Source organism: Poecilia reticulata, linkage group LG15 (assembly GCF_000633615.1).
Source record: "Poecilia reticulata strain Guanapo linkage group LG15, Guppy_female_1.0+MT, whole genome shotgun sequence".
NCBI lineage: Eukaryota > Metazoa > Chordata > Actinopteri > Cyprinodontiformes > Poeciliidae > Poecilia > Poecilia reticulata.
In genome coordinates, this window is record NC_024345.1 from 672,514 (window position 1) to 686,021 (window position 13,508).

General features: G+C 38.9%; 1 protein-coding gene across 4 annotated transcripts in view; it reads left to right on the forward strand.

The window, feature by feature from the left end:
- The first annotated feature begins 2,195 nt into the window (after positions 1-2,195).
- The window catches only part of hspa12a (heat shock protein 12A), a 31,230-nt gene continuing 19,917 nt past the window's right edge, over positions 2,196-13,508 (forward strand). For all 4 annotated transcript variants that reach the window (XM_008428966.2, XM_017309144.1, XM_008428967.2 and 1 more), the window contains exons 1-2: positions 2,196-2,528; positions 10,361-10,437. In XM_008428966.2, the coding sequence (XP_008427188.1) occupies positions 2,486-2,528; positions 10,361-10,437 (120 nt within the window). In that variant the 5' untranslated portion in view covers positions 2,196-2,485. The remainder of the gene's footprint in view (positions 2,529-10,360; positions 10,438-13,508) is intronic.

Genomic DNA, 13,508 nt, shown 5'->3' on the forward strand with positions numbered 1-13,508 from the left:
TTTTTAAATGAGTGTTCTTGGAATTACATTTGTACACAGTGATAAATGTCAATTTAAAATGTGAAATTTATACAGATTAAAGAGCCTCAGTGAAAATGTGTTTATTCTTAACTCTTTGATGCACAAAACTGTTTGAAAATCGATGCATGATAATGTCTGTTTGTGTGAGGCTGAGATGGATCTGCACATGGAAACGTCCCTTTAAATCATTCAGACCAACACAAAGAGACACAATCAAACTGTCTGATGACTTTATTATCCTGTGATAATAACTCAGAAATAGTCCAAATAGTTTGGATGTATTTCTTTTTCTTTCCTTCTTACAGAAAGTTTCTGTTTAGATCAGGTCTGTGGTGCATTTCTGTCCTAAAGAAAAAGATATAAACTTCAGATAGTTCACAACGAGATATTAACATACATGGAAAAACTTTACGAAAACCTTATATATAGCAGAAAGTACGATGGGCACCGTAAGAAAGGCTTGCAGTATTCAATTACGCCGCATAAACTGATGAGTATTATTGTGAGGTAACACAAAATCTGTTGCGAGGGAACGCAAAAGTACCGTAAAAAGAAAAAAAAATCTTCCATGGGTTTTCTCTGTCTTGGAACGAGAATCCAACCTGTTGAATGTGACAGGTAGCCAATCAGAAAGCGCGGTGCCGTAAAAACAGAGGGGAATCTTAAACAGCTGACATATTGAGCAACTGAGAGTCCGGTACACATCGGAGATGATATATGGAAATGTTTATTATTAAATCTAAAGGTCATTATTATGTTTATTCAGTTAAAAATGTTAACTATGAAAAAACAGTCACCTCCAAATCATAGTGTAGYAAATARAGCGGCTGCTCCYGTYGTCTTTTATCCACMGCCTTTTCTTTTTGTTACGTCTTTTATCTCTTAAAATGACTCCACAAACTATCACTATTGCTTCTACATCGTCATCCGTGTTTGGTTATTCTAAATTCCCGTATGCTATGTTGGGGGTTTTGTGGATTATCCTCTGGAATCGCGATGTTCGTGTTTGTGTGGTGTGTTGCTCCTGCCTTATGGCCGGAGACACGAACCGATCGAACCTGTTGTACTTTTATCAGCTCTGTGGTCACAGAGGTTTAGAGAATCGGCCGACAATTCTTAAATCTTGCCGTCTAAACCAGACCTAAGACTCACAAGCTCTACTCATCTCCTCTCGACCACTACCCAAACGCTCTGACTCTGGTCGCTATTGTAATGTTTACATATCCCTTCAAAATAAGACACAGATGCGCCACAAAAACAAACATTTTACTTTCGTGAAAGCTTTAACTCACAATACTGACTAACGGGAGCCCTGAGCTTGTTTCTCTGCAACAAGACGGTCCCATCTGGGAGTGATGGGAGACAATGACACCTGAAGTGTTGCTTATATCCACAGCCTGCTTGGTCTCTACGTGGCGAAGCAGCTTGAAGCTTCATTGCCTCATTAGCAGCCGGTCGCCGCATGTTACGCAGAGCGGCTTGTAATGTGGGACTCACCTATCGGTCCGGGATAAATCCATTCTCCTGTCTCTTCTCTGGACCTTTTTCCCTTTGCAAAGAAACTTTCCAAAGACATCTGATCTGTTTCTTACTCATTTTGCTGCTTGTGGGCTCAATGTTGGCGTGCAAGTAACCGAGAGAATCCCAAAAGGATTTTCAAAATAAAAGATCCTCCAGACTCAAATAATACATAAAACGGAAATATTTAATTATTTCTTGCGCGGCCCGGTGCCAATTGGTCCACGGACCGGTACCGGTCCACGGACCGGGGGTTGGGGAGCACTGCCCTAGGGGGCTCCGTACTATCTCAACCTTACACAAACAAACATAAAAATGCAGTTAATTTTTAAATTTTTAAGTTCAGTGCTGAAACATTTTTGACTGTATACAAAATAAACCCGCAAATACTGCAGTAAGCATATCGCGAGGGAACGCAAAAGAAAAAAAACATCTTCCTCACGTCCCCTATAAAGGACTGCGTAAATTCTTAGTTCTGAATCATCATTGAGTTAATTAACTATTATGTTGTTTACCACTTGCTCTTTGCTCTGAAAGAGACTAAAGCGTGGGGCCTGCAGAGTGCGGCGCTAGTTTGCCCAAACATTTGCTCTGAGCGGCGCAGCAATAGCAATAGAGCGGTCAGACACAGCATTCCTGACCAGGACAGGAGTGAATGGGATGGGCGGGGCGCACAGCGGCAGCAGCAGCAGCGAGTCTGAGCTCCAACATCCTGTCTGCTGAAGCCCCCTCCTCCTTTACGTTTACCTAAGACCCAACAGCCTTTCCCCATGTGTTTGACTGCATTTCCCTTAAAAACGAGAAAGTGACGAGAGTCCGAAGCAAACACCGATTTAACAGCGTGATCTCGTTTGTTCTTCAGTTCCTGCGCGCCAGCAAATCAGGAAAACTGCTCGGTGTTGCTGGATCCGAGGGAAGACTCGGGGAGGAGGCTGAACTACGCGACATGATGACCGAAAAGGACACAGGAACAGAAAACATAATAACAGGTGAGTGCTCAGTTTTTATAACACATAATTCATCTTTAGGCATTTGGAACTACGACGGTCGTTTTCTATTTGCAATCGCATGCGCCAGACTGTTCGCTGGCACGACCGTAAGTGCGCGTTCACGAGCCCTCCTTCAAACGCAAGGCTATGTGTTACATTTTTTAAAATCTGCTCTGAGTTGGGGCGTTGATTAAAAAAAAAAAAATGTTTTCACATGTGGGATGTGAGTTTAGCAAATCCCTGCGACATTTCTGCCGCATTGCAGAAACGGGATCTTAGCGCGGAGCCCTGCCCGGTGTTGACCAGGGGTGTGCGCAGGGAGGACCTCGCCTCGTGTGTTTGTAGTTTAAATGCCGTTTTGTCGAAGCTTATCTCTGTGACTTATGTTCTGATTGAGATATGGCGAGTCCTCTGCGTTAGGCCGCTGACTCTCAGCAGAAGAGCAGGCACATCCCTGCTGGGCCCAGTGTAACGGTGCAGAGGCTGGTCACATGGCCCGTCCCACTGGAGTTGTGACTCAGTGCAGCAAAGTCCTGCATCATGTCTTCAGGTTTAAACATTTAAACCTGTTCTTCCCCCACTTCACAGCGCTGACGAGTGAAAAATTGGTAGTTTAGAAACCCAAACGGGTCAGACCTCAGGGCGAGTGTGCGTATTTAAATTTTATTTATTTATTTATTTATTTATTTATTTATTTATTTATTTATTTATTTATTTATTTATTTATTTATTACATATTTGCTTAAACTGTCACCACGTCATGAGAGTGTAATATAAGAGACAATCTGTGGGAAGACAAATCAAGCTCCTCCGCCGCCCCGTCGTGTTTTTAAGTTGAAAAATGTTTAAAGTTTACGGGAAATTTGAAAACATCAGTTGATAATCATGTGTTATTGAAAGATTAGAAGATTAATAATTGAACACCAACTATAAAGTCTTAAAAAATGCAAGTATCTTTTAAAAACTTAAATAAATAAGCAATGCTTAGCCTGGTGGGGGCACAAGTAAAGCCTGGTGGCCCGCCAGGCTTATAAAACACTGGGGGGAAACACTGGAGAACTTTCAGGTTCAAATAAATCCAGATATTTAAATTTGTCTTATAGAAATTCATTGCTGGCCCAAAAATACTAATAATGACTCAGATCAGCTGATTGTTTCGCTATGCATATAAACATAATTGCACTCTGGCAGTTTTTTTGAATGTCTAACTTTTAGGTAATGGTGTAGGCACAAATCAACTTTATTTATTCTAATCCAAAGGAAAAATTAAATTCACATCACAATCTAATATTATGTAGTTCTGCTGTGTCACACTGTCGGCACTAAACTGCAGCTCCATCAGGAAGCTGACCACAGCTTCACTGCTCTTCAGTGAAGCTGAACTGCTCTCAGTGTTTAACAGACAAACAGCATGGCCGGTTGAGATCAGCTGAGGATGGAAGTCTGCGTCAGCAACATTTATATCCGTCACCTCCGGCAGGCCACCAATTGGACATCTTCGCCGTCTTCTGGGAGCCAATCAGGGATGGGCGCCTGCACAGTCATGTTTGCATAATTAAATTTATGACGCCAATTGTAACACAGTTTTCTGGATCAACTGCATCCGTCTGGTTGACTAAGCAGACCTGTGATGGCACTGTCCCAGTAATCCATTTGATTAAACATAAACGCATGGATGGGTTTCTCAAGATCTTGCTGGGACATTAGTCATATAAATGTTTTTCAGGTGATCAAAGGCCGACTTTGTAACTGTCTTTATGTGGCTCTCGAGGTTCAGATATGAGTCCATCATCACACCTAGATTTCTGGGCCTAATTACTAGTTACTTGCTGTAATAACTGAAGCTGACTCTTGATCGTTCCTCTTTAGGTCCAAAAATAATAACTTCAGTTTAGTTTTGGTACATCCATGTATTGGTTTGGTCTATTCATCTGCTCTGTTCTTGAATAGAACCATAGTCTCCTGGTGACATTGATATGTAGAGCTGTGTACCAGCTACATAGCTATGGTAAATGATCTCATTAGTTCTAATATGAGCTGGCAGGAGAATGCAGATATTAAGTAGGAGGGGTGCCAAGGAACCCGGGGGAACGCCACCAGACTATTGTCTGCTCTGATGTGAAGTTACCTATGAACACAAAGGAGTCCCTATTCTATATGCATCACTTGCAACAGTCAAGGACTGTATCCAAGGGTCCCACCCAGCTCTCCAGTTGTTTGCTGTCAAATATGGTTAACGTGTCAATGGAAAGTCCAACTAATTGCAACAATTCATTGACTTTTCAGCAGTAGTTTTCCAAAATAAGCATGTGGTGGAAGTGGAAAGACATGTTTGCCTTTTAACAGGAAGAAACCTCAAGCAGAACCCGATTTTAAATTACGTCATTTTGTTCACGGAGTCATCCGTCTGCCAAACTCAACACCAGGCCCAGGTCGAACCATTTGGACAGAGCTCTGGGCAAAGTGTTGTCCGATTGGTCAGAAGTTTGTTGCTGTTTCATGCAGAAATATGATTGGACGGCTATGTTGACATTTCTTTTCAATTTGTCTGCTTTCACAGTCCAATTTTTGTACATACAGGAGACATAAATACTTTTGAGGAACAATTATCTGTACAACTCTTCATTAAATAACTACTATAATTATAAGACTGACTAACTGTTATTAACTCCTGGATGTAAATTATAACATTGCTGTTCATGGAGGAGGCTGCCTGCAGAGAGGAGTGATGATCGTTTGTGATGGTCTCTTTGATCGTTTCATAAAAACAAAACAAAGGAAGCAAGGAAAGAGGGGGAACCCCGACAGGTAGGGCTGTGACGTATTCTGGAGCGGGAGGAGGGTCCCCCAGGTGGTCTGTGTGTGAAAGGTATGTGCTAATGCGAACATGTCGAAATTGTGTCAGGACCTTTATGCTGTACTGACCGAGAGGGTCTGAGAGACCTGGGCAGATACTCACAACACACACACACACGTTTGCATTTTAGTCTTTGATACTGCAGAAGATCATTAGAGTCTCTAACAATTGTGACATTCCTGAGCTTGAGATTCTGATTTTCAAATATTGAAGATATTATTTGCTCCAGTTAATTTCTACAAGAGGCAACACCAGAGGCATTTTGCCTAAAAAGGGGGGAAACGTGTATACCGAGTTTAATTGGTGAGGCTAGTCTCTCTGGGGGCTTGGCAACAGTCCATTGTTATGTAATGCAAGCCACTGAATGCCCGCTGCAACCTGATGATTTGCTGCACAGCAGACCTTGTCTTGCACAAATTCCTGAAACTATAATGAAATGACTGGACGTTTTGGGCTTTAACCATTGATAAATTATTGATTACAGCTTTGAATGTTGTATGCTGCTGATTTGGTGTTGGCTATTCCAGTTCTTGTATGTATCCATTTTATGCCAATTCTGAAGGATGATGAATTTACTAAATGCACGACTTGTATCAATAGCCATTATTGTTTGTGATTTGTGAAGATAAAATAGTTTAATGCTAAAATGAGATGCAGCTGCAGTGGCAGCTACAGTGCCCAACATGTTTTGTTTCTTCATAAAACAGTACAATCAAGTACAAACTGCTTAGGTATTTCACAGCAGAAATACTTGGAATTTTGGTCATAGATCTGAGTTTATCATAGTTATTATATTTTCTGTTGTTTTTCCTTCAAATGTTTTAGGCTTAATTTATAAATGCAGTTTTAATCCTTTAACTGTCACAAGAACACTGTTGTCCTCATGGACGCATTGACTTACATGTTTTCATTTTTGAGGGTGACAGTTAATTAAACAACAACCAGTGTTTGAAACAAAAACTAATCAGATGTTTATCAGTTTGATTCAATGATAGAACATAAAAATCTGCCTTTTTTTCTGCATTGACTTGACTGCTCTGTTTGTTTTCGTCATCTGATGTAAAGAGACAATTCTCAAATATACATACTGTGATATGTTTACCACTATGGTGTAGGCCAGTCTAGCAAAATAACAAATTTTGCTGGACAATAAATTGTTCCAGAAGTTATTGCGATAAACAATAATATTGCTATTTTGAGACTGTTTTTAAGTAATATGATGGTAATGGCAAAATAATAATGCAAGAGCACATTCCAAAAGATCAGCAAACGTTAAATTATAATGAACATTTAACACTGGAGCTGGAAGACATTTTTAAAAATTAAAATAAATAAACAAAACAACAAATAAAATTAATTTTGAAGTCTTTGTCAACAACATTGTCTTTCAAAAAAATGGATATTTGAGACCAAAATACCAGACTGAAGACTATTATCTTCCAATTTTTGGTAGAAAAAGAGAAAGAAAGAGGTAAACAATAAATCATGCCAATGGAAATTATTGAGCTTGTTTTAATTTATCATGTGATTAATTGATTTATTGACTATTGTGACAGGCCTACTATGGTGGTCTATTATGCTCTAGCCCAAATTAAGGAAGCAGTTGCAGCATCCAGGCAGGGTTAAAACTGGATCTGTTGTTATCAGATGTTTCCATTATAGACAGACAGGAAGGAAAACCATTGTTCAGCAGAGAGCTTTGAGGCATTTCCTCAGATTGTAACCTCTTCAGGAACCAGCTGTCCACAGACTCTCTCTGACAGTTTTTCACTTTTTTTCTGAAATTTGTCACTCCAAGGGACTATTTGAGAATTGTAATATCATTTTCACCGAAAGACATTGTGTCACCATCTAACTTAGCACGGAAATGTGAAAATACATAAACAGAACCATTTGACAGAAATGAAAACTGCAATCCATAAATGGCACAATTTAGGGTTTAGTTGTCAAACATATATTGGTGACAGTTCTATCCAGATTAGTTGATACATATTAGGCGTAAGTCATTAATAGCAAAAATATTTCCATAATTATGTGTTTTAGTATAGCAAAAATGAAAGATAAAAAAATAGGTTCAATTTGCTCTGATGGACTGGCGGCCTGTCCAGGAAGAACCTCACCTCTCGCCCACTGACCGTTGTAGATAAGCTCCTCAACACTCTGCAAAGATAATGGATGGATGGTTCAATTTGATGAGATCATTGATTTATTGTTTTTGGTAAACTGTAAATCATATCAATCAGTCGTCTCAAGAGTTTTGCAATCAAGCAAATTTACAAATGGTCAAATTCTCTGATACTTCATACTTTACAGCATCTAAGTTTTTATGGTCCAGCTCAAAAAATTGTTCCCCAATTTCTGTGTCTTGGGAATTATAGGGCCCCCTTCATTTAGAACATAATCCCAAATTGTAGAAAGAAATCTACAATTTGGTATGAGCAGCTACCGTATTAGACCTCTAAGCTGCGTGTTTTAGTTCAGGTGCAGAAGTTCTGGGTCCACACATCAACCAGCAGTACTTCCTTATGAGAATAGATCCAAGAGTAAATGCGTTTTTCCATAACACTTCTTCTATGTTTTTTCTAAAGTCTCAAGACATGTTGTTTGTGCTTTTGTCTGACATTTTTCATCGAAATATCTTTGAAGCATTCCATGAAATAAATACTGATAGTCCAATATGACCGCACATCCAGCACCGCTGGAATTTAACGATGTCAGAGAAAACACTGGACAATTTCTCCTTTTTACATATTTCCAGATTGAAAATGACCAAACAAATTCTTTACTACAACTGTCTGGATTGCCTTTTTTTTTTTTTTTATTGAGCAAGCGTTTTTAAATTACAAATAAGACATAGATGTAGATTGTACTCTCTCACAATTTTCAAACCAAAATAGTTTGGACATATTTTCACAGGTTGGTGAGAAATTTGAAAAGTAACGAATGGTGTTTAATGGATGACATTGATGTAAGTTATGTACCATAGGTGGTCTTGTGATGGTGCTCATGAAATATTCATGAAGATGCTACATTTATTGTGATTTGACTGCCGAGTCTATTGGTGAGAATAAAAAAGTCCTGGTTTAAAATGAGGTTTTTGGAATGAACCCTTGTGCTGCAGGGAGACAAGCGGGATGGTGGCTAGATAGAGTGTAGCCACAGGTGGTCTGTAATTCTGCGGAGTAATTGCTTGGCAAAGTGTATTACGGATCTTCAGACCACTCATCCTCACTGTAGGGGTGGACCAGAGAAAAGGGTGAGTGAGGCAAAAAATAGGATGGATAACATGATGTCCCGTTGAGAGACAATTCTGAGAGACACTTACAATACCTTGAGGGAGTATTATTATTGTATGTGTTCAAAGAACACTTTTAGTAAAGGCTATTAAGACAGACTAATGAAAATGATGGTCACAAATGGGGAGACAATCTTCAATTGAATTGAAATGTCACTGTCTTTAAAAGACAGGTGCAACAGGCATTTTCAGCGTTTTAAGTGGAGAGCATGTTGTCATAGTGCTTTAGAAGAGTATGTTTCTTTTTTATACCTTGTGAGCTTTCCAGACCTCGGGGTTAGTAACCAGAGAGCCGCCCGCTTCTGGTCGTTTTTGTCTGCGCTGGCAGCACCAGCTGTCCGAGAAGCTCCTCTCAACAGTCCTTCAGCCTGGCGGTAGGACAAGCCCGACAAAGCGTTTCTGAAATGCCCTCTTGAGAGTTCAGAGATCAAACTGGTGGCAGACAGTTTTACCCCCTCCCCCCAACTCCAGCTGTATCAACTTGTGTGTGTTTAAAACAGATTTGAGTTTCTGGAAAATGTGTCTTGACAATAATCACAATATGTGGTGCCATGTTTAATTTAAGATTCAACTGCTTAAAAAAAAAAAAGCAAATGTAATACCTAAATCTATCTTCTATCACCGCTTAATCTTTTCATTTTAAGGTCACTCACCCCTCTCCTCTTTGATTATTATTCCAGTTTCAGCTTCTGAAAGCAGCCCGGAGCTAAAAAGGAAATGATTTATTATAAATATTAGACAACATTTCCCCCAGAAAACTTGCCCGGTGATTGGACACTAGGGCAGTCATTCATCCAGCTGACTGTTGTGTTTTTGAGTTAAAAAATGTTTAAAGTTGACAGGAAATTTGAAAATATCACCTAATAATTATGTTATTGAAAGATTGGAAGATGAACACCAACTATAAAGTCTTAAAAAATGCAAACATTTTAAAAAGACTAAAATAAAAAAATAAAAAAACTAATTTACTGTCTCACAACCCATTTCTCTTTATTCTTACGCAATCCATTTTGAAAATAAAAGCAGGTCTACCCAGCCTCTTTCTTTTATCAAATTGTGCTGTGTGACTGTGTGTGTGTGTGTGTGTGTGTGTGTGTGTGTGTGTGTGTGTGTGTGTGTGTGTGCGTGTGTGTGTGTGTGTGTGTGTACACAATCTTTTCTTCTTTTCCATGTGTCATGATGGAGGGCCTTAATCTTTCAAATCAATCTTCGTGGGTCAAAAAGCTTTGTGGCCACAAAATGTTGGTACAGCTTTCCAGATACAAAAATCTATTATGTTTCAATCAGATATGTGGTGTTAAAACTAAGATCGAAGCGAGATTGTAAATAGTTTTACAGAGAGGATGCACACTCTGACGGACCTCCATGTCCAGCAAAATGAATGCAACAGCAGGCAAGTGGACCAGCTACTTCAGGGGAAAGAGTGGGATGGAGACAGAGTACAGGACGTCTTCAACGTAGCTTACCGCCATAAGTGTGTGAGTGTGTGTGTGAATGAGTGAATGACTGTAGTGCAAAGCGCTTTGGGGTCCTCTAGACAAGACAAGGTGCTGAACAAGTACAGACCATTTTACCACTTTATTATTTTAAAGCATCATGTTATTACTTCTTATAAATGAACTAGGTTTGAAAGGAATGATGAAGGTGCAACATAATCATGGAATAAATCTGCTTCTACAGATGAGATGGCGAATCCTTCTTTGTCAAAGAGTGGAGGCGACCCAGGAATCACCCCTCTATCTCCTTCACATATCCAGGTGAATTTTATTCATCTGTTTGTTGTTGTACATGTTGTTGCAGAACACTGCAAGGCAAGGTCACTTTTCTTAACATTGTTTTTAATTGCCACTGACCCAGAGGTATAAAAACAGTCAGATTGGCCTGGTTCTGGTTGAAATGACAAGAGAAGTCAAACTTGTTAAAATAAGACAAAGTTTAAGATTCTGGTGATGTTGTGCCTGCCGACATTTAAATTTGCGCTTTCAGAGCTACTATTTCAGACATGAGGTTAGGACTGCGATTAGCACAAACTGCAGAATAACAAAGATGAGAATTTTAGAGCATACAGCACCAACATGCTGAGGTGTGGTATAAAAGCCACACCTCTTGCTCTCGCGCACTCAACTCAAACAAATGCAAAAAAAAGCACGACTACACTTAGCCTCTCTTGCGAGTAGCAGCAGGATTAACTCTCCTTACTCCTGGTACATATGGCGATGGTACAAGTATGCAAATTACTCCAAAATCTTCATGTTCCGCCCCCTGGCACACAGCAAACATCCAGTAACCACCTAATACAAGGTTCTGACCTGTCAGAGGGAGATTCTCTCCTTGGCTGTCTGAGCTTGGTGAGGAAGCATGATTGTTGGATAGAGAGAGAGAAAGATATGGCAGATAATGATTGAAGGACAGAGATGGATAGAAAAAAGTTGAAGTTGATTAATCAAGTTCTGCTGCAGCTGCAGCACCACCACAAACATGTCATTTGCCATTGGCATGATATCGGTATTGAGGAGTGAGATTGGTCTATAAAAATAACATTTTAGAGGATCTTTCTTCTTATTATAGATGACTGTTATAACAGCTTGAGCAAAAGAGTCTGGAAAACCCCCTTCTCTTCTACCTTGCTCGAGAACATCCATCAAAAGTGGTGCTAGAAAGTCTAGGAATTCTTTGTAAAACTCGGATGGAAAACTATCCTCACCAGGGGATTTATTTCCTGGGAGTGACTTAATAACATGGAGTAATTCCGCCCTAAGAAAGGTTTTGTCAAAGTTTTTCCTACCCTCCTCTGATAAGCAAGGCAAATCAATGCAGGATCAAAAGGACTTGATTTCATATAAATCCCCCTGAGATTGTGATGTATAAAGATCTGCATAGTACTTTTTAAAGGCTTCATTGATTCCTCCGGGATTATATGTTATAACTTTTTTGGGGGTTTTCAATAGCGTTAATTGTTCGTTTGTTTTCCTCAGTTTTAAGTTGCCATGCCAATACTTTCTGTGCCTTTTCTCCAGGTTCATAAAATTGTTGTTTGGACCTAATTATTGCTCTCTATGCTTGATATGTATTCATAGTGTTGTGTTTTAGTTTCAGATTCACCAGTTCTCTGTACATGTCCTTAGTTGGGGCAATTTGGTGTGTTGTCTCAAGGTCAGAAATTTGTCTTTCTAAAGTATTAAGCTCAAAGTTATACTTATTCTTTATTCCGTTAGTATATAACATAATTTGGCCCCTCAGAAATGCTTTTAATGTTTCCTAAGAAATAAAAATATTTGGAGCGGATGGTCTATTTGTTAAAATGAGAAAATACATTTTTTCCCTAATAAAAGTACAGAATTCAGTTTGTATTAAGAGGGTAAGATTGAGCCTCCACCTGTACTTTTCTTCTACCCTGTCAGGGAYRGACAMAWYTGAGTTAGATTTAAAAAGTTTTAAATTACCCAGGAAAATAAGTATCTCTAGGTGTTTTGACTAAAGACCTGGGATTAATTATTCATTTCTGTAGAAGAAGAAGAATGAATCTATTTTTCCTAATGTGAAGTGCGTATCTGGATCTATAACCGAGATAATTGCACTTGTAGCGTGACAACTATTATAAACCTTTAGTTAATTTATTAAAATGCTTATTTAAAATTAGAGGACAAAATAACTCAGTATTTTACCAAACATATTATAAAATATGTCAAATGCAAAGCTTTAATGAAGTACTTAGCTAAAGGTTGTCAATAAATGTACGCCTGATAAAAGAAAAAGGGATGCAGTGCTTTGCTACTCTGACAACTAGATGAACAGGTCAGGAAAAAAGTTAATTCAGAAAAAATATAAAGGGAAAGGGAAATAGTTCAGTTATGATAGCTTGACTTTGACAACCTTAACATGTAGATATGGTGWGAAATTCTGTGTTTCAGTTCCGTCAGAAAATAAAAAAGGCGACTTAAAMACCAACTCTGACTGATCATCAGCTTAGCAGGTGTGTGATTATCTAATAGCAGTGGTAGCTAAGCTACCACAGCAATCACTTATTAATAATCTCAAAATAAACCATAAAAACATGAAACTTTAACATACTGAATATTCTGTTTTCTGTGTAGGAAAATTATTATTATTATTATTATTATTATTATTATTATTATTATTATTATTATTATTATTATTATTATTATTATTATTATTATTAAACAATCACAACAATAATATTAAATTATAGTAAATTTATGTTATATTATTACTACTGTTGTTATCAATAGTAATAATTATAATTATCAACATAAATAATTAGAGGTGTGCCGATCGATCGGTCACCGATCATAATCGGCCGATTTTCGTGAAAAAGTGCATGATCGGTGATCGCCGATCATTGGCTCTTGTTGCCGACACCGATCACCTGCTTCTCATTTCGCAGCCTGCCTGTGCATCTGGTCTCCTCTTTCCTTCACACTGCGCAAACGCACAGCAACAAATCCTAAGCGATGTGGAACTATAACGCACTGAGTGAATGGGGAAGTTTGCATGTTGTGGTGGAAAATTGAAGCACGTCAAAATGCATCAACACAACGAAGCTAATACGACATAAAAATAATGGCATACTTGACGGAGTTTGGCTACATCGAGGCTCACTGCAGTAAAAAAGACATATGGAGGATCAGATAGCAGGTAAAGCAGCGCACAGCTACAAACACTCACCCGGATTATTAGCATGACGGTCAGAAAGCTAAACAAATAACCTGCAAAATTATTTAAGTCTTCGAGCTGCGATGTAAGACGCTGGTTCTGCTCTCGCTGTTGAACCACTGCTACGCGCTACAGGTAGTAATATTTCTCAGAC